Here is a 22,620-nt window from a genome sequence, read left to right on the forward strand (position 1 = left end):
GCATTTCCAGCTCCACTCCGAGTTCTTGCCATTACAATCTATATACCGAATAAGGCGAAATTTAGGTCTTTATCCTTGTTAGACATGTCAATTCCCTTATCACTCCGAAACATTTACATGTTAGTTCTAATCTCGTATTCATACACTTAGAATCCTACACACATAAGGTTTCCAGATCCGGTCGGCAACAGACCATAGATCCGAACAAATAATGGCACACATGGAAAACACATAGCATTTAGCACATAAGGGCATTTTAGGCATCTTCCCTAAAATAAACTAGTGCTCGTGTCTAAAATATGGTAGACACTCATCTCACAATCATCACTTAGCATTCTAAGTTCAAGTCTAGAAATTCTACAATTTCTTAGTTCGCTTAAACTAATGCTCTGATACCAACTGTGACATCCCCATATTTCTCGGCCAGAAAAGACCGATTTAATTTATGCTTTTTAAAATAAAATCAGAGAAATCTTTTTATAAGATATTTCGGAATTGGTCCCCAAACAATATATGATAAAAGTTTTATCAAAATCCTTCATTAAGAAGGTATATATTTTCCATATATATATCAAAACCTCGGGATGTCATGTTCCGATACAGATCAAAAGCATAAACAAGACATTATAAGCCTTTCAACAGTTATTTACAACTACTAGCCTACAATCCAAAAATCTCTTGTCATCCTCCGACTATGCTCGGGGTCCACTACCTGTAATCATAAAACTGAGTGGGTCAGGCTTGGGAGCCTGGTGAGCATATAGGTTTTTCAACCCACAATAATAATATACTTATTAAGTTCACCAATCAACAATAACCCTGATTACCCATTCCCGTTGTCCTCACTTTACGTCCCTAAACACCTATCACAAGGGACCTAGCCTAAGGATTATCATCGGGATGGACACTACTGCTAAGGGGTTTCCTCAGCCATACATGTCCTTAAGGCAACCATGAGGGGCATGAAGTACGCCAATGAACATTTAATTCATCAACACCTACAAGTTGCGAACCTGCTAGTGTTCCACTGGACTATCTAGAAAGTCCGTGGTCATCATCTATACTTCGCTAGATGACTACAACAACAACACAACATCGACATCGAGGCCTCTCACCATTTTAACACACATCAACTATTTCATCTACCCATGTTCTACCCAACATATTTTGTAGATAAAAAGCATATACAGTTTAAAACTTGTATAAAACATCAATTCAACAGTCACCTCGAATAAACAATTAGCATATTTACACATAACACGTATTTCAAGGTAAATACTTCATATCTATGTGTAAATTGAAAGTAACTACACACTCACTTATTTTGGTGAAAATCGGGCAGCAATTCGTTTCCTAAAACGATCGTTTCTAATAAAACCGGGAGTTTTATTGAGAAACCGGGCTCTGCAAAAGTCGGGCTTCGAAACCGAAAAGATAAATTTTCCGGGCTTCTCGGGCACTTCGTGGGGTATTCCGGGCTTTACAATTGATATCGGGACTTTGCGGGATGTTAAGATGAAGAAAATATGGAGAAAGGGGCTAAAAATGGTTAAATTCCAAAAGTAACCGGAAACCCTCGCAGGTACCCTTCTATTTATAGGGTCCGAAGTTTGATCCAACGGCTGAGAAGTCTCCTGATCCGACGGCTAAGAGGCTTCGCAGGGGGGGTCTCGCACATGGCTCGCATGGCTCGCACATGCGAGGGCTCGCTGTCGGCTTCTAAGTGGACCGCGGCTTGCTGGCGCACCTGCGAGGCTCGGAGCTAGGCTATGCGAGGCTCGGACACACGTGGCAGCTGGGCGAAGCTTCGGCTGGGGAGCTGGCTGCTTCGGATTGGGCCTCCTCCTCGGTCGAATCAGAAGAGGGCACGTGGCTCGCATGACTCAGCAGCCTCAGTGACTCAGCAGCCTAATGACTCAGCAGCCAGGTGACTCAGCAGGACACGTGTCACTTTCTAAGCGAGGGTGACGTGGCAACTGTGACTATGCGAAATTTCTCGGTTTTCGCGCCAAAACTTCTAAAATCCATAACTTTCACATACGAGCTCCGTTTTTGACGTTCTTTATATGCACGCGTAGCTAAAATTACGATCTACAACTTCCGTTTAGACTTCGTCGGCTAATTTTGACTTTAGTTTTTATATTATTATTTTTAACAGACCGGGACAGGAAATCCGTTAAAAATTCATAACTTCTTCATCCGACGTCCGTTTTCGTCAGACTTTTTACCGTTGTGCTCCTAATGACGAGACCTTCAATTATCGTTTAGGTTGTGTCGGCTAAAAATCGCTCGATCTAAAATTCGAGTTTTTAGTTGTCTACTGCTACGCTGAAACTTCGAAAAATCATAACTTCCTCATACGAAGTCAGATTTGGGCGTTCTTTTTATCGAACTTCTCGGTTTAGCGAATACTACAAATTTCGTTTAGATTACTAAGGCTAAAAAGTAGTTTATCAAAAACTCACTTTTTACGACATTCAGCACCGTGTCGATTTTGTCGCGAAACTTCGACAGGTCATAACTTCTTCGTTATAACTCGGATTTTGGTATTCTTTATATCCCCGAAATCCTTGTTTCGACCACTAAAACTTTATGTAAATATATCGGGCTTATCTCACACTTTAATTTTGACGCTTATTTTTATTCTTAATTAATTAAGCCCTAATAATTAAGCATAAAACACATAATTCACATAATATTCACATAACTCCTTTTCATTTCTTCAAAATGAGTTACAAAGTTAACCTAGACTATCAACTCAATATAAATGCCTAGGCTAGAAACACGAGTGTTACATATACTTAGCTATATATTTAGTATAGATTTTCATCATTTATTAGCTAATTATTTACATATTATGGACAAAAGGTACTTAATAATCTTAAAATTGTATTTTCCGTCCAAATGGGAAGCTCGGAAGCAAAAGGAAGCAAGAGATACGATCGAAAGACTTGGGAACTAAAGAAAGAAGAAAAATGCTAAAATCCTGAAGCTACTCGGCGAGTAGGGACGTCTACTCGACAAGTACCCACAAAGATCCGCGAAGATACAAGTGGAGTCCTTGTCGTATACGGATTCCTCAAGGGGGCTTGCCGAGTCGGTTGTCTACTTGACGAGTAGCCTCTGTTTTGAGATATCTATAAATAGAAGCCACAAATCCGAATTGACTCACTCTGGCTTTTGGAAAACTTACTTGGTGACTAATGAGACTGCTGGAGATCAGAAGAACGTGAGAAGAACCCTAATCCTCAAATCTAAGAAGAATAAGGAAACTTAAGTTTAATTTTCCACTTTACCTTTGAATAGAACTATCTCTAGCATGTTTGAATTCGTTTTTAGGCTTTTATCAACTATAATCATGAACTAATTTCGTTAGTTTCTGTTTAGGGTAGACAAGTTTGCTCCTATGGATTCATTTACTATTTTTATTAATTGTTATGTGGTGAATTTTGTTAAATAAGCTTGTTAAAGACCCTTATGCATTAACCATAACTATTTTCTGTTAATTGCTAAGTAATTAAGTTGCATGAACATCTCTTAATTTCTTATCTCATATAATTATTGTGAACACATTGCTATATGCCTAGGAATAATGAATATGAAACTAGGATTAGTTAGAGAATAGGTAAATTAATGTGTGAGCTTGAGTGGTACACCATCATCAAGAGGTTAATTGAATCACCAATTTATACAAGTCTTATTTAACCCAAATAATTAAACTAGGGAATTTATTAGTTTAAACACTTGATCACTGCTTAAATTAATCTATTTTCTAAGGATTGGTAATAACGACTGTGAATCTAATCACCTTACTCGGTAGCCAAATAACAATTAATCCATTACATTACCATAAAAATTAACCATAGGAGTAAATGAGTTAAACCTAAATAGAAACCCTTTTAATCATTGAATTTAGTTGATATTTACATGCTTTCAGCTGTTAGTTAGTTAGTTAAGTTTTAGTTAAGTTTCTAGTCATGCAAAACTAGAGAAAACCCCTCTATTTTACTAATTGTTTTAGATAATTCTAGTAATTAGACTAATCGTTCCCTGAGTTCGATACCCTACTTGCTAATTTATATTATCAATTGACAGGTCCACTGCCTTTTGTATGTCAAATTCATAAATAAAAAGTAGGTTAAAACTAGTTAGTTTAACACACATCAAGTTTTTGGCGTCGTTGCCGGGGAACGGTTCAAAATTTTATTCTAATCTCTAGTGTTATCGATCTTTTCTATGAGACTAATCTTACACAAAGTTACTGTTTTGATAGTCTAGGTATTAGGTTTAGTTTTAAGTTTATCTAATTTGTTAGAATTTTTGTTAATTTTTTTAGTTTAGCCGTGAACTCGCCGAGTGCAATCAAAGATACTCGACGAGTCCATCACTGAAACTCAGTTTCGTTTTTATTTTATTTTTGTTCTTTTTACGCGTGTTTTATTTTTTGTTTACAGTCGTTTATGACCAGTGGAGGAGGTACACCTTTGATCTCACTGCTTGAAGACCCAGAAGCAACCTTAAAGAAAAACAAAGGCAGGAACATAGGAGAAACCACAACATCGAAGAATTCACCGTTGAAGAATCTAAAAGCTGTCTTTAGTAAGAAAAAGGGAAAGAAAGTAGCAGAATCCAGCTTCTTTTTAGTGGCGGATGAAGACCCGAAGAAGGAGGACACCGAGTACGAAACCGAAAGGGAGGAATCCGAAACCGAGGAAGAAAGCGACTTTGAAGGCGAATTAGCTAGGGAGGAATCCGAAACCGAGGTAGAAAGCGACTTTGAAGGCGAATTAGCTAACCCCATGTCTAACATCGTTGAAGTTCCTATGGGTGAATAGAAGAAGAGGATACATGACGATACGGGCCCAGGACTCGTACAACCCGTGATTCCCGTGACAGCTACTTTCGAATTCAAAGGCCACATACTTACTCAACTTAATTAGATTTCAATCTATGGGAAAGATCACGAAGACGCATACAAACATTTGGACGAGGTCAACGATGTAGCCGATTACTTTAATGTTCCAAATGTAACTCGCGAAACTGTTTTACTCTGTATGCTTCCCATCACATTCAAAGGAGCTACAAAAGACTGGCTCAAATCACTCCCTCCTGGATCCATCACCACATGGGCCAAGATGAAAGAAGAATTTATTGACCAGTTTTGCCCACCTTTGAAGATAGTCAAGTTGAAGAAAGTCATTGCCAACTTTGAACAACAAGCTGGAGAGTCACTTTATGAGGCTTGGGAGAGATACAAGGGCCTACTAAGGAACTGCCCACATCATGATCTAAATAGTCAACAAGAAGTCTCCATTTCCTATGATGGAGTCAATGTAACAACTAGGCATCTCCTTGACTCGCAAGGACCCCTCACAAAGAAGGCACCCCCGGTGATCAAAGAAATAATTGAAGAATTCTCTAAGCACTCGAGAGAATACGATAACCCAAGGAATGACTTGACTCGAGGGGCGGTAAATTCTATCACTGATGACATGGCAGCAATGATAACAAAATTGGAAAGCATGGACTGAAGAATGACTAAGATGGACCAATCCATCCATGCTATTAGAGTGGGATGTGAAAACTGTAGAGGTCCCCACCTTACAAAAGACTGTGATCTTGATGAGAATGGGAACCGGAAGGTACAAGTGTGCTATTCAAGTGGTGATAGATTTGATGATAATTGGCGAAAACCGAAGAAAGAATGGCTACCATATCATGAGTACAAAAAGATAAGGGACGAAAAGTATAAGCAAAAGGAGAGAGGCTTTTATCAAAAGGAGGAACCGGTACACGAAAAGAAATCAGATTTGGAAGACATGCTTACAAGATTCGTGGCCGCATCCGAGAAAAAGACACATTGATACCAATGCTACATTTAAAGATCAACAAAATATGTTGACAGAAAACCAACTTATGATGAAAGATTAACGAGCCTTGCTTAGGAATCAGCAAGCATCTATTCTCAACATAGAAAAGCAGCTGGGGTAACTTCCACAACAAGTGAATGAGAAAAGACCAGGTGGACTTCCTAGTAATACCGAAAGAAACCCGAAAGGTGCACATATAAATATTATGACAACTAGGAGTAGGAAGATTATAACCCCTCTGACTCCTATTCAGCAAGAAAATCCTAAGCTGGTGCAAGAGGATAAAGAAGAACATGAAGAATCACAGAATCCCGACTCGACTCGCCGAGTCAACGTTATGGACTCGACGAGTCCCCCAGCTGAACAAAAAAACCAGTCTCTTGTTAAGCCATATCAGCCTCCACTTCCCTTTCCGGCTCGAGCTAGACTAGAAAAAAATGAAGTTGACTACCAGAAGTTTCTGGAACACATAAAGGCTCTCTAGATTAATATGCCATTCATAGAGGCGGTTGCACAAATGCCGAAGTATGCCAAATTTCTCAAGGAGCTTCTAACTAATAGAAAGAAGATGGAAGAGGTGAAGAAAGTGGTCCTAAATGAGAATTGTTCACTTGCCATGTTGAACAAACTACCTAAGAAGAAAGGTGATTCGGGAAGCTTAACATTACCTTGCCAATTTGGGAACTTGGCTACCATTTATGCATTGGCTGATTCAGGGGCAAGTGTAAATCTCATGCCATACTCGTTTTTCAAGAAATTAGATCTTCCGGAGCCAACGCCAATTCGAATGGCGATTCAACTAGCAAATAAAACAGTTACATTCCCAAGAGGAATATGTGAATATCTATTGGTGAAGGTTGATAAGTTTGTGTTTCCCGCGGACTTCATAGTTTTAGACATGGAAGCGGATCCTCAAGTCCAGATAATACTTGGAAGACCTTTTCTTAACACCACAAGTGCTATAGTTGATATGCGAGATTCTAAAATTACCCTTCGGGTAGAAGACGAATCAGTCACTTTTGGGGTCGATCAAGTCATGAAACATCCAAGGAGTAGTGATGACACAGCATTTTCGGTTGACATGTTGGAAGAATTGATGGAGGAATGGGATGAAGTTGATTCAAACAAGTCCACCGTTACACATGAAGAAGAATTTGATGTGGAAATAGACCTGCTGGAAATAGAAAGACTGCACGAGGAAGCTAAGTATAATGATCTAATCAGAAGTGTAGAACATTTGACTCGCCGAGTAGCCTCGACCGGAGCGATGGGTCCATCCGAAGAAACCCGATCAGTCGCAGATTTTATGAAGGACTCGACGAGTCCCCTCACTGGACTCGATGTGTTCAACATTCAGAATACGAAAATCGAACTTAAGGCACTACCAGATCACTTGGAGTACGCATTTCTTGAAGATGGCCAACAAAAACCTGTAATTATAGCTGCTGATTTGGACAAACATGATAAAGAAAGTCTTGTGAGTGTATTGAGGAAGAGACAAGGTGCTATAGCATGGAAGATCACCGACATCAAAGGAATTAGTACAGCATATTGTTCTCATAAGATTAACTTAGAAGATGGAGCTAAACCTGTAGTTCAATGCCAAAGAAGACTTAACCCGAACATGCAAGAAGTTGTAAAATAGGAGGTGGTTAAACTACTCGATGCCGGAATCATTTACTCAATCTCCGATAGCCCATGGGTAAGCCTAATGCAAGTGGTACCGGTGGTGGTCAATGAGGATAACGAATTAATTCCAACAACAACGGTAACCGGGTGCCGTGTTTGCATAGATTATAGAAAGCTAAATGATGCCACATGCAAGGATCACTTTCCTTTACCCTTTATCGACCAAATACTCGAAAGTCTCTCCGGCCATTTATACTATTGTTTTCTTGATGGGTTTTCGGGGTATTTTCAAATTCCAATAGAACCCCAAGACCAAGAGAAGACAACTTTTACATGCCCGAGTTGAACATTTCCATATAAACCCATGCCTTTTGGGTTATGCAATGCACCGGCCACTTTCCAAAGGTGCATGATGGCCATCTTTCATGATATTATCGAAAAGTTTATGGAGGTCTTCATGGATAATTTCTCAGTATTCAGGTCATCTTTTGAAGATTGCTTATCTAATTTGGACTTGATGCTAGCTCGATGTGAGAAGACAAACCTTGTCCTTAATTAGGAAAAGTGCCACTTCATGGTGAAATAAGGTATTGTATTGGGTCATAAAGTTTCAAGAAAAGGGATAGAAGTGGATAGAGCAAAAGTGGACACAATAGCTAAGCTACCCCCTCCAACTAATGTAAAAGGGGTAAGGAGTTTTCTTGCCCATGCGGGATTTTATCGCCGCTTTATTAAATATTTTTCGAAGATTACTAGGCCCTTGACTCAATTACTTTTGAAGGATGCCCCATTTTATTTTTCCAAGGAATGTCATGAAGCGTTTCATTTGTTAAAGGAAAGATTAACCACTACTCCTATCATGATAGCACCAAATTGGAATCTTCCTTTCGAGCTAATGTGTGATGCAAGTGATTATGTTGTGGGAGCTGTTTTGGGACAAAGAGTTGACAAGCATTTTCAGCCCATCTACTATGCAAGCAAGACACTAAACCCAACTCAAGAAAACTACACTATTACCGAGAAGGAGCTACTTGTTGTGGTATACGCTTTTGATAAGTTCCGCCCTTATTTGGTATTATCCAAGACCATAGTTTTTACCAACCATTCGGCCCTAAAGTATCTTTTTACTAAACAAGATGCTAAGCCCCGATTGATATGTTGGTTCTTACTTTTGCAAGAGTTTGACATTGAAATACGCGATAAAAAGGGCATGGAAAATGTAGTTGCCGACCACTTGTCAAGATTAGAAAACCCGTATTTGGAGGAGTTGGAAGAAAACAAGATTGGGGACGATTTTCCCGATGAATATCTTTTAGTAGTATCCGGAGAAATGCCATGGTTTGCGGATATAGCTAACTACTTAGCAACCAATTACATTCCAAAAGACTTGACCTGCCAACAAAAGAAGATATTATTTTCAGAAATCAAGTACTACTTTTGGGATGAGCCGTATCTTTTCCGAAGCTACACAGACGGAATGATAAGAAGATGTGTATTTGGGAAGGAAAGTCAAGAAATCTTGGCACGCTGTCATAGCGGGCCCGCCGGAGGACAACATGGAGCACACTACACAGCTAGGAAGATTTTTGATATTGGGTTTTATTGGCCCACAATTTTTAAAGATGCTGCTAAATTCGTCAAAGAATGTGATTCATGCCAACGAGCGGGAAATATATCATCCCAAAATGAAATGCCCCAACATAGTATTCAAATTTGTGAGATATTTGATGTGTGGGGTATTGATTTTATGGGACCTTTCCCAATGTCCAAAGGGAATAAATAAATCTTGGTGGCGGTCAATTACTTGTCTAAATGGGTGGAGGCACAAGCATTACCAACTAATGATGCTCGGGTGGTGGTTTGATTTCTAAAGAAGTTATTCGCAAGATTTGGAGTTCCTAAAGCTCTTATTAGTGACCGGGGCACTCACTTTGCAACTGATCAGTTAGCCAAAGTGTTAAAAAAGTATGGGGTGCATCATAGGGTCTCCACATCTTATCATCCACAAACTAGTGGGCAAACGGAAGTGACAAATAGGGCGTTAAAAAGAATTTTAGAAAAATCGGTTGAAAGAAATCGAAAGGAATGGTCAGATAAATTCGATGATGAACTTCGGGCCTTTCGAACAGCTTTCAAGACACCTATTGGTACTACACCATATAGGCTAGTTTATGGAAAGAATTGCCACTTATCGGTAGAAATTGAGCAAAAAGCTTTTTGGGATCTAAAGATTTGCAACTTTGATTTGGCTGAAGTTCAAACCAACCGATTGATGCAAATGAATACCCTTGATGAGCTTAGAAATGAGGCCTACACTAGTTCCTTGATATACAAAGAAAAGATAAAGAGTTGGCATGACAAAAGATTAAAGGGTAATAAGGACTTTCATGAAAGACAAAAGGTTCTACTTTTTAATTCAAGGTTCAAACTTTTCCTGGGCAAGATAAAGACACGATGGGATGGTCCATTTATAGTGAAGAAAGTTTTCCCTCATAGAGCTATTGAGCTTATATCAAGAGACGGAACTCCTTTCAAGGTTAAAGGTCATAGAGTAAAGAGATATGAAGAAGGAATTCCAAGAGATGGAGGTCTTGAAGAAGGACTGCTTCTAGGAGGAACTACAGAAACTTAAAGCGGGAAGGAGTCCAGCTAATGACTCCTTAAAAAGAAGCGCTTCCGGGAGGCAACCCAAGTTTAGAGTTTGCTTTATTTTTCCTTTATTTTTCATTTTTATTCGTTTTTCTTAGCATATGCTTTTATCATTCTTCTTCTGAGCTTATGATGATTGCTTGAGGGTCAGTAATGCTCAAGTGTGGGGTTGGTGGCATACAACTCAAAAAAAAAAACCTCAATGTTTTGAGCTTTCTGAATAAAAGACTCGTCGAGTAGGTACACCTGCCCAACGAGTCCATTTAAGAAATCCCGATCAAACGCGGAACAGCGAAACTACTCAGCAAGTCCACGTATTTACACGGAAAAAAAAATAATTATTTTTACATTCTATAAAAGGGGTTTTACCCTAATTATAAAACACTTTCAACCATTCATTCAGCCGCCACCATTACACGACGAGCAAAGTTCCTCTCAAGTTTTCATCTTGATTTCTTCTATTTCCTTGAAAATCCAATTCAAAGGTAACCATTTTCACTCTTAATTTGTTAAAAGTTTCAATCTTTGGTGGAGTTATACCCTTAATTTCTGCAAAATCCCGATTTTGACTAAACTTGGATTTTAGGGTTTTGAGTTCTTGTTAAATTAGGACGTTTTAGAAAAAAAATTCTTACATATTTATGCTCCTGGAATATACCGAAGCAAACCCCTGGAGTAATTTATAGATTTGGCTAGTTAATTCCATCTAACAGGACTGGACTCGTAATGTTCATCCTACTCGCCGAGTCAGTTCGTGGACTCGGCGAGTCCAGGTTGCAGAAGCCAGAAATTTTTATGTTTTTAATCTCTCTGTGTTGTGTTATTGGTTTGTTTAGTTGTGTTTTGCAGGAAGAGTGTCTAGAAGAGGGCAGAGTTCCAGGGGAGGTGGCTATGGGGATCTTCCATGGTTAACCTTCCCAAGCATTACCTCAAAATCTTCACTTGCCCGTGCAAAAAACAAGCTGACAACTTTGAGGCGCAAGGAGATATACGTCCCAAATGAAATTTTCTGGCACTGGCTTGGTTAAACGGGGTTGGAGGAAGAATTGACTCCTTACTTGGTCAAGTCTTTCAACAATAATGGGGAAACAATAATCTGTGATGGCTGGTGCCGACTCTTTAAAATTCAAGAACCTGTTTATCAGGAGCTGTGTTGGGAGTTCTTTGCTACAATCTCCTTCCGAGGTGGTAGTGACTATTACAGTCCAAACATTATATCTTTCTGTCTTGGAGGAGAGTTGCGCCAATGCAACATTGCAGAGCTTGCATGGAGGATAGGGATTTATGATCAAGATGTGATAATGTCTGAAAATTTTGAAACATATTTAGAGCATTGTAACAAGGACCAGCCTGAGGAAGTGGTTTCCTCGACCTGGTGGAACACGATCGCCAACCGGGTCTACATTCCATCATCTGCTCAAGAGGGGAGTATTTTTTTTCCCCAATCCATCGCCTAATTCAGCGTCTGGTCGCAAGTACCATTAATATGCACAAGGATGATGATAAGGTGCCCACCCTTGACATTTTCTACATGTGGAGTATTATCACTCCAGATATTTTTTGCAACTTGCCTTATTGTTTGGCAAAGTATTTAGCAGAGGGTGCAGTCAAGGAACAGATCACCTCCAAGATTAATGGGGGCATGTTTGTCACAAGATTAGCAAGGACATATAGGATCTTAGACCAAGGTGCAACGAGGGTGTTAAAAATGATTCCTTCTCCTCCGTTCATTACTACTTTATTCAGGAGTGTGAGGATCATTAAAGATTATGGCGAGGGATTTTTTTGGAACCCGGACAAGGATGCGGTATTAGAGCCGGAGGAGCCAGAAAGACGGGTAAGGCAAAGGCGGAAGCAAGTCCAGGAAGACCCACCGGTCGTTCCGGTGGATGAAGAGTTGCCTATGGATTGGTACAACATTGAAGCAAGAAGGTACCAAGATGACCTTGGGAGAAGCATGAACTATAAAAACGACTCATTTGCTTATTTGTTTGAACAAATGAATATAGCACCAAGCGCGGACCCGGATTCCCCTATGTGCCAAGTTGGGATGAAAGATTGCTAGCAAGGAGAAACCAAGCTAGTGGAAGCGGGATAGAAGGCAATGAAGAAGAGGACGATGATTGATATTTTTATTTGTTTTGTTTTGGATATTTAAAAACTATTTCTATTTGTTTTGTGGATTTGAAACTGTTTGAAACTTTTAGGACGATAAGTAGGAATTTATTTTTATCACTTGTGGTTGCTCTTATTTTTTCAGATTGAGGCTAGGATGCATGCGAGAGTCTCAACTATCAAGGCTAGAGTAAGGGTCGAGTCGTGAAGAAAATGTGCAATTTTTTAGTTTAAGGTCGAGTCTGTTATCAAAGAGGGTGTAGGAGTGTTGCTTCTTAAAGGAAAATGAAGGAAAGACACTAAATCATTATACCCAACCACGGCAGAAGCGGACTCAAAAGCAAAAGATATATTTATCACTCAGCGATGTATTCGTCGAGTGCATATTTTGGGCTCGGCGAGTCCGCTTGCGAAAGTACCACTTATCTGCTAAAAGCCCTTCTGCTGGACAAGCAGTCGTATTTACTCAGAGAGTCACTCATTATTTCACTATCAAAATTTGGATTTTGACCACATATGATATGGGTTTACTCATATTCTTTAAAGGCTAATTCTCGGAGATTTTTCAAGACTATTTTCCTACATATTTGGAGCTGTGCCACATGAGATTTGACACCCAAGACATGGATGAGTTGTTCCCATGTTTAAAGTCAACTAAAGATGGAGCTTTCAGAGAAGGAAATCAACCTCACGAATACTATCCCAGGGGAGTTTGTTCCAATTCTCTCTTTACTTTTATGTTTTTCATGCACAGCATGCAATGGGGACATTGCATAATTTAAGTGTGGGGTAGGGGTTGGTTATTTCACTAGTTAAATTTTAAAAGTTTCGCATAAAATTGCTAGCACTTAATTTAGAAAATTTGGTAAAAAAGCAACTAGGAATCATGCTAGTATTATGTTTGGTGATTGCATGAAGACCCAAATGTTTAGTTGAGCCTATACACGTTCTAGTGCATTTGTGGCCCCCTTTATTCTAGTGAAATCATGGGACAAAAACACAACCTTGCTTAGTTTGAGGGATGCAAAACGTTTAGCATCGTGTACTTGAAATGTATCCAAGAAAACTATTATCTTTAACCAATAAAGGTTGAAGTTGAGCGCCCCTGATTAAGCATGTAGGGTTTTGAGTGAAAAAAAGTGAGATACATGTTTAAAAACAAAGAGAGAGAGAGAATTACAAGAAAAGTTTGAAGAATTTTGGAGCAATTAAAGTGAAGATCAAAAGATCAAAATTCCGAAGGATCAAAAGTTATAGGTACCAAAAATCAAAAGTTGGTGAATTCAAAGAAACAAAGATCAAGTTATCAAGGAAGTGAAGAATTCTAAAAATAGCTTCATATTGGTATAAAAAAAAAATTGTAATTTTCTAGTTATGTATGCTTAGGTTGCTCAACCAAAAATACCTTGAGGTTAGGAGGTTTTCTGCGGATGGATTCGGAGGGATGCATAAACTGAGCATGGTTCAAAAGAAGTGGGCAAGTGTTTATGAGGATTGTGAGTATTTAGAACTAAGGGGGTCCTTAGGAAAATTTTAGACACAAATGCATGCGTTGCGGTCTTGACATAATGGTTGGGTTTGATTGGAATTGTCTTATTTGATATTAGTATGCTAAAATTCAATTTTGCTTGGGGGCAAGAAAAAGTCAAGTGTGGGGTATTTTGATATGTGCATATTTAGCTATATATTTAGTATAGATTTTCATCATTTATTAGCTAATTATTTACATATTATGGACAAAAGGTACTTAATAATGTTCAAATTGTATTTTCAGTCCAAAAGGGAAGCTCGGAAGCAAAAGGAAGCAGGAGATACGATCGAAAGACTTTGGAACTAAAGAAAGAAGAAAAATGCTAAAATCCTGAAGCTACTCGGCGAGTAGGGACGTCTACTCGACAAGTACCCATGAAGATTTGCGAAGCTACACATGGAGTCCTTGCCGTATATAGATTCCTCAAGGGGGCTCGCCGAGTCGGTTGTCTACTCGACGAGTAGCCCCTGTTTTGAGATATCTATAAATAGAAGCCACAAATCCGAATTGACTCTCTCTGGCTTTTGGAAAACTTACTTTGAGACTAAGGAGACTGCTGGAGATCAGAAGAACGTGAGAAGAACCCTAATCCTCAAATATAAGAAGAATAAGGCAACTTAGGTTTAATTTTCCACTTTACCTTTGAATAGAACTATGTCTAGCATGTTTGAATTCGTTTTTAGGCTTTAATCAACTATAATCATGAACTAATTTCGTTAGTTTATGTTTAGGGTAGACAAGATTGCTCTTATGGATTAATTTACTATTTTGATTAATTGTTATGTGGTGAATTTTTTTAAATAAGCTTGTTAAAGACCCTTATGCATTAACCATAACTATTTTATGTTAATTGCTAAGTAATTAAGTTGCATGGACATCTCTTAATTGCTTATCTCATATAATTATTGTGAACACATTGCTATATGCCTAAGAATAATGAATATGAAACTAGGAATAATTAGAGAATGGGTAAATTAATGTGTGAGCTTGAGTGATACACCATCATCAAGAGGTTAATTGAATCACCAATTTAATTAGCTAGTTACAAGTCTTATTTAACCCGAATAATTAAACTAGGGAATTTATTAGTTTAAACACTTGATCACTGCTTAAATTAATCTATTTTCTAAGGATTGGTAATAACGACTGTGAATCTAATCACCTTACTCGGTAGCCAAATAACAATTAATCCATTACATTACCATAAAAATTAACCATAGGAGTAAATGATTTGAACCTAAATAGAAACCCTTTTAATCATTGAATTTAGTTGATATTTACGTGCTTTCAACTGTTAGTTAATTAGTTAAGTTTTAGTTAAGTTTCTAGTCTTGCAAAACTAGAGAAACCCCCTCTATGTTACTAATTGTTTTAGATAATTCTAGTAATTAGACTAATTTCCGTTCCCTAAGTTCGATACCCTACTTGCTAATTTATATTATCAATTGACAGGTCTACTGCCTTTTGTGTGTCAAATTCATAAATAAAAAGTAGGTTAAAACTAGTTAGTTTAACACACAGCAACAGTGCATGGCAAAGAGTAGCTTGATGTTAATCATAGATCAATAGAGCGTGTGTGGTTAACCGGCACATTGATTAGGTGATTTGAAACATTGGGTGTGCCAAGCTAATTTGCACGGTTATTCACACCTTGTTTGTGATCCTCGACATCCCAGTCACAAACTTGAAGGGCACAATCGAGATTTAAACATGCCATTGAAAAGTTCAATGAATCTCAAAGGATCTAGGAGTTTCAATGCAATTAAAACTTAATGATCAATTTCGTTTTTCATGGTGGAAATTGGTAAATCGTCATTTACCTACCTTCAAATATTCTACAATTGGATTACGACATCCCTCTTCTGGATTGTAGAATATTCTGTTTGGTCCAAGCCTTAATATTTCATTTGGGTGTTATATTAAGGACTGAAATCAACTAACTTGAATTTCTCCCTCATAGATGTCTAGTTCTGACAACTATGGTCTTCATTTTCCTTTTGGAAAAAGCTTTCCTAATGAAGATGATATCCCACATGGCGATCAAGGTGAAAGATTAATCCCTTTATCTTGCATTAATGGGATTGGAAATCATGCTTCACTTCCTTCACCTCCTCCAATAATTCTCCTTAAACCCACAAGTTCAAGGTCACTCAAGTCCTATTGCGAAGCAAACACAAAGCTAGAAAGTCTGTGTGCACTCATGTCTTGGAGATGAAGTCACATATAGACAGGATGGGAGAGTTGGGTGTCGAAGTATTGAGGAAGTTGGCTATTGACTGGGTTCTTTAATCACTTCCCGAGTCATATAGTAAGTTTGATAAACACTACTATATGACAGATGACGACGTGGCCCTTATTGATCTTTCCTATATGCTAATTGCTGCTGAATCAGCAATGATTTGGCGCACTAGTCAAGCAAATTTAATTGGAAGATCTACTTCCCAAGCTACCACGGACATAGGTAATGGCATTGATAGTCCATAAAAGATCCCTTCTCCTATGGGAAGGGAATTGATTATGGTCAAAAGATTTGACCATAAGAAAAAATCTAGTTCTGAGATAGTTCCATGTGCAAATGCCAAAGAGTCCACTTGTAGAGAAGGGGCACTGGTTGCGAAACTGCCATATTCACCTGAAAGATCGTAAGGATGGTAAAGTCAAAATGTTTGACTCTCTTTCAGGTAAGTCCACTATCTAACTCTATTATGTGCCTATTTGAAGATTCTTAATACATGATGTAATGCAATTACATTTTGATGTTTTGAAGAATCGAAGAAAAGAGAGGAAACTTAAAAGAAAAGTATGATGAATCTTATCGCAATGATGGATTTCAATCATATGGTTCGATGATCTGATTTTTTAGCTGCTGCTTAAGAGTTATGATAGATTGCTTAGAAATAGTTTGGAACATAATTTTATTTCGTAATTTCATTGTAAGGAAAAGTTTTTCCGTAGTTTTATAAAATAAAGAAAAATTTTGATTTTAAATTATTTTAAATTTCCTTGCAATGGCATTTGTGAAAATTGATGTTTGTATGTTTCTTGCAATATTTGAAAATGGATTTGATTCTTTCATTTGTGGTAGTGTCATAATTTACCAAATAAGAAAAGATTCTCCTCACCCAAATTTCAAATGGACAGAAACTTGGAATCATGCAACTTGTATTGTATGATGAATGAGAATTTTCGTCTTTGGAAAATTAAGACTAATTCCTTGTTCACATGTATATGTGAGTCAGGTGAAGGACTAGGGGATCGGCTACACTTGGTTGTGCGCTGGTCAGGTCCACCACAAAGAAAGATAAGCCTATTTGTCATGATTTACTAAAGTTTAGGAAATATGGTTATGCTTACAAGTTTAAGTATAATTCTGAATCATTGAAAAATTTTCAATGTATAAAAGGATGAATAAGAAGAATCAAATTAGGCAGAAAGATAAAAGTTTATCCAATCTAAAAGGATGGGAGAGTACTTGAGTATTGTGCTTTATGATCATCTTAATGATTTTGAAACCATATCACAATTGATCATCTAAGGACATGTTAGTGCATTCGTATGGCTAAGAAGAGGAATCGTGAATTGTTGAAATGGTTAAATCAAGAAGATGAATCATACTTCGTTCCAAAATCAACTCTTAGAGTCATACTCCAAGATTGTGCCTTAAGTGACATAATCTTAAGAAGGTTTATAACACATCATCAAGTGTAGAGTAAAATTTTTCTTACTCTAGTACATTTGAAATTGGTAAGTTGTGATGTTTTGGATAAAACAAAGACCAACTAAGACCAATTGTGTGAAGTGTTTATCTTGATAAGAATCCGCACTAACTCTTGAATATTTGTTTGTCAAGGAATGGTTAATGACAAGAGAATATTATATGTCAAGAAGTCAGTGGGAGTCTTAAAATTGACTATGCATGTGAGTTCTATGAGTTCTCAATTGTTTACATAAGGCAAAGCACCTGGATCAATGAAAGTTTCATTGATTAGTAAGGGTGATTTGCTCAACAACTTGGAAGACATGGTAGACCCTTGTGCTGCCAAGTGGCAAGAAATTAAGATTGAATAAGTCAGTCCATATGAGTTTGGATTTGTCACAAACCTTCTCTTATGATTATGGTTTGACAAATTCACATGGATAGGAACACATACACAATAAAATCTAAGTGTCATAAGGTTTCTCTCTGCTTCATGAAAATGATTGTGAAGAAACGCTTTCACTAAGTAGATTTTAAGAAGATAGCAGTTGTGGTATTTGCATTCTCAAATTGGATTATGATTACGGCATCCCTCTTCATACTTCGAATTGTCAGAAATGGCAAAGGGTCTAAACAATTGAGACTTATTGTTGTAAGTTCTCAAATTGTTAAGACACACATGTAAGCTATCTAAGGAAAGGTGTATGAGTTTGAGAAACCTACATAAATTCTTATCGAAGCATCTCGTATCAGAAATATGAATTTTGGTAATGAAAGTCAACAAAAGTATTGATTTATAGAAGTCCAGCTGATTTCTGGGTACATGTCAAAGTTAGTAGGAACATAAGTGTTATGCTAATAAGAAAATAATTATTATACGAGTGGGAGCATAATTATTATGGTAGCCAATCAATATAGATTGATCCAAAATCTTATTCAAATCCATCAGAACACCCATAGGTACATAATAAATGTATTGAATCAATTTTTTTAATGAATAGATCCGGTCGCAACTTCAAATATGGAATTCAAAGGGATCAAATAGGAAAGGATACTCTGAATCATGGAACTCTAATGAAATATATGATCAACCAACATTTATCGAATTTGAAAAAGAGTTAGAAGAGACGGTTTGATCCTCTTATTTTTTTTCCCGAACCAAGAGATCCATGAATCGGGATCCTGATGCATATAGATACAAATGGTCCATTGGGAGCAAGAATTTCCAGGAACACTTCGTTTCTGAGCGGAAGAGTCGTTTTCAAGTAGTGTTCAATTGATTACATATTAATCAATAGTCGATTGATTGGTTTGAGGTTATCAACAAAAAAGATTTCTCTAATCCACTTCGTTTCTTTTTGTCCATATCAACATCAGAATCATTCATTCCACAGTCACACTCAGTCGTGTTTATTGGCGACCCCACCACATCTCCTGCTTGTTACTCAAAAAAGTTATAAAAGAGACCATTAATTAATGTCTATAAAAATTGGAGAATTCAGTTTTACATATTTATGTATCATCCTCACCATTGAACAAACAAATTTGAGTTCTAGATTTCATTTATTTCAGCATTCAGTTGTGCTTGCAGAAGCATTAATTTCAATTCCAACCTCTTAAAAGAAGTACAAATCAAAAAACAAAAACTTTTGAATGTACATTAATCGGATATTAAAATATTAAGTTAAAAGATTTTATTGGACGAAAAAATACATTGCAATTCCAACATGGTGGGCTAATAGCCCAATCTCCACAAAGCAACTAAAAAAAATAAGTAAAAATAAACCTGAATTACCTTCAGTTTGATAGTTTTCTTATGGATTTCCTTAAACAAAACTGTGGTGTATCTCTTTCGCCTCTCATCGCCATCAAAAATAAGATTGGATGTTGGCATCAACAGAGCCCAAACTTTCAGCACTTTTTTATACAACTCAAAATGACTTATTAGAAAAAAATAGCAACCTACTTTCATTTATTTTTTTATTATATATAGTCACATCTAGGGTATCTAGTATAATCTTAATTTAGTTGTCACATCTATGGTATCCAGGTACCAACTAGACCTGGCAATTTCATACACGAATCTGTGAGAGACACGACACGACAGGAATACATCTTGAAAATTAAGATAAAGCTTATTTCTCATCGTGTAATCGTATTGTGTTAAATCCGTGGGTGACACGTTTTCATGACACGAATACACGAATTGTCACGTCTAGTGTCAACCACAAGGGAATCTCAATATTAAGGTCATCTAACATCAAAAAGAGATTAACGACTTCCATGAAACCTTATAATAATATTAAACTAAACAAAAAGTGCCAATACATTGATCAATTGATATAGAAGAAAAAAAAAATTGTATGGAGGGGCAGTTTGGTTAAAAACTATAATATCATTAATTTTGTACCCAAAAAAATTATATAGGATCATTTTGGACAAATAACTTTAAAATCATTATTTTTTAATAAAAAGTAGAAGTATGTAAGGACATTTTCATCAAAAACTCTTAAAATAACTATATTTTAACAAAAGAACGGTATGTAGGGGCAATTTGGTCAAAAGTGTTAAAATCATTTTTTTTATCAAAAAAACAATATCCAGTGGCATTTTGGCAAAAGAAATAACAAACAGTATGTAGTAGCATTTTGGTTGAAACTGTTAAAGTTATTATTTTTTAACAAAATAACAATATGTATGGGCATTTTGGACAAAAACTGTTAAACTCACTATTTAGTGATTTGTTGTGTTTGCTTTGATCAAAAGCTGTTAAAATTAAACATACACATTCAGAAGATCTTCAAGGCGGTCATAAACTACATTTAAGGGACACTTATAACGTTTCCGTTCAAAATAAATCCCACCAGAAAATGAAAGAAACATAGGAGGAACTTTTAGTAAACACACCTCTGCCATTGATTCAATTGTATAGATAAAACATTTTACAAATACCCAAATTTCAACTATGCATTTTATCGAACACATGGTGTGCTTCCTCAGTTTCTTCAAATTTTTCTAATGACAGTTGTGAGATATGAAGGATGGTTTTGATAGTAAATATAAGTAAATATTTTAATTACCATTTGTATTGTTTGGCATTGTGAAGCCACCAATTTCAAGTCCCCCAAACATGTTCATAAGCATATTTGATTTCAAGCTACACAAAAAAATATGATTATTACTAATATAATAATATTTATTATGATCTAGTTGTAACCTTGTATATATAAAAAGTGTTAACCAAACAGAAAATTTATATCGAACAATGAAGTACATTGTCAACTGAAAGTCAACAGTTGAGTTGACCAATCAAAAAAAATAAGATAGATTTTTTACCGAGTGTGTGGTTGTGTACCAGAGAAAAGAGACTACTGTAGTGTTGTCATTTGCTGTAAATTGTAACCGTGAACGTGATAAAATAGCAAAAGATGATAATAAAATAAAATATAAGTATAAAACTAAGAAACCAATGGATTACTATTAAATTCTTACTAATAGCAAATATACCGATTTTCCACATGTCATTTAATAACATGAACATTAAAGTTGGACCTTTACAACAAAACATCAATAGGCTGATAAGCATATCTGTGACATCATGAAAATATTTTTAAGAATAAAATGGGATAAAGAGGATGAAAATGTAATTTATTATGCTGTAAAGAAAACTGAAACAATCACACTCCCAGAAAAAGGATTAAAAATCATACAGACAATCTACAGTTTAGGAAAACTTTATGCGTATTTGTGGTGTTGAATTGACCATAACCCAACAATTTTCCAATCGCATACATTTTACGTGCTTGATTCACGGCAGTTGAAATATCGTTTGTTTCCGCTTTGATTGATAATACAGAGACAACAAACACAACAAACAAAAAGAAGACAAATATAGGGGATAACTTGCAATTAGGGAGATAAGTCAGGTGGGAAATAAAAAATAAAATAAAAAGTTGGGTTCAAATCTCGGTTTGCACCTTCACAAATCTATCTGAAGCAACTGCCCTATTTCTAGTTGTGATTCTGCAAGGTCTCTTTAACGCTTTATCTAATTCAATTCTATCTCCATCTGCAAAAAGATTCAGGATTATAAAATTATGTTATACTTAATAAGCAACCATGGTAATCTAATGTCAATACGTGTTGGATTTTTTGCTCTTTTTCCAACATACAAACCGACCCTAAGTTAAACCTCAAATTAGGGTTTCAAAAAATCGTTGTTAATACTTTAAAACCCAGACCTTGCATCAAGGTTAACGATGATTATAAATCCAAAACGCTATGCAAAATGAAGAAACACCCAATCAAGATTTTTTTTGAAGAATCGAACCAATTTTATTTAATCGGAACAGACAGGAGAAAGAATGAAGAATAAGAAGAAAATCAGAGACATCAACTGACCTGTAGGGACAATCGGTGGTGGAGAGCGACGGTGGCTTGGACCATGGTAAAAATAGTATGCAGGGGCGGTTTGGTCCAAAACCGTTGAAATCAATTTTTTTAAGTTTAAAAACAGAATGCAGGGGAAGTTTGGTCCAAAAACCTTAAAATCAAAATTTTTAACTACAGAAACAGTATGCAGGGCAGTTTCGTCGAAAATGTCATTCTAAAATTTTTTGTTGGTATTTAGTTTTTGTAGGGATTGGATTCTAACACTAATCCAATCCTTGCAACACAGTTTTGTCACACCCCAAAACCGAGAACGGCGGAATACGTTCTGGGGTGGAGGATGTCATGCACAGTATCATAACAATTGCATAATAGTAAAAACAAGCGACAACAACCATTTCATTAATATAGTGATTATAATTACAAACGTGTTCTGCACAGTTAATAGACACCAAAAGTATAAACAAAATAAAAGATGAATCTTGTATATGCTCCATTTTCTCAAAAGCTGCACTTGTACCTGTCTATCTTTGACCTGAGGATACAAGTTATTTTGAAAACGAGTATCAGCATAAAGCTGGTGAGTTCATAAGAATTTAGTGTCGTTGTTTGTAAAAAGTAGTTATAATCATGTAATATAAAAGTTGTAATTAATGTTTAAGAATAGTAGAAAAATCCCTAGAAAATCCTATATTTTCCAGAATTGAGCATATGTAGGTAAAATCCTTCGAGTGTGTAAA

General features: G+C 36.7%; 1 protein-coding gene and 1 non-coding gene across 2 annotated transcripts; one reads left to right on the forward strand and one right to left on the reverse strand.

Annotated features, from left to right (window-relative positions):
• Positions 1 to 5,183: 5,183 nt before the first annotated feature.
• LOC145080754 (small nucleolar RNA R71) lies at positions 5,184 to 5,290 on the reverse strand. Its single transcript, XR_013695341.1, has one exon. It is a non-coding gene; the product is annotated as a small nucleolar RNA R71 (small nucleolar RNA).
• A 1,070-nt stretch (positions 5,291 to 6,360) lies between these two features.
• On the forward strand, positions 6,361 to 7,515 carry LOC145063651 (uncharacterized). The gene has a single exon (XM_079011247.1). It carries the CDS (start codon positions 6,361 to 6,363, stop codon positions 7,513 to 7,515), a length of 1,155 nt encoding a protein of 384 aa, XP_078867373.1.
• Positions 7,516 to 22,620: the final 15,105 nt, after the last annotated feature.

This window comes from Lactuca serriola, chromosome 1 (genome assembly GCF_051521515.1).
Source record: "Lactuca serriola cultivar US96UC23 chromosome 1, Lser_US96UC23_V15, whole genome shotgun sequence".
NCBI classification, from domain to species: Eukaryota; Viridiplantae; Streptophyta; class Magnoliopsida; order Asterales; family Asteraceae; genus Lactuca; species Lactuca serriola.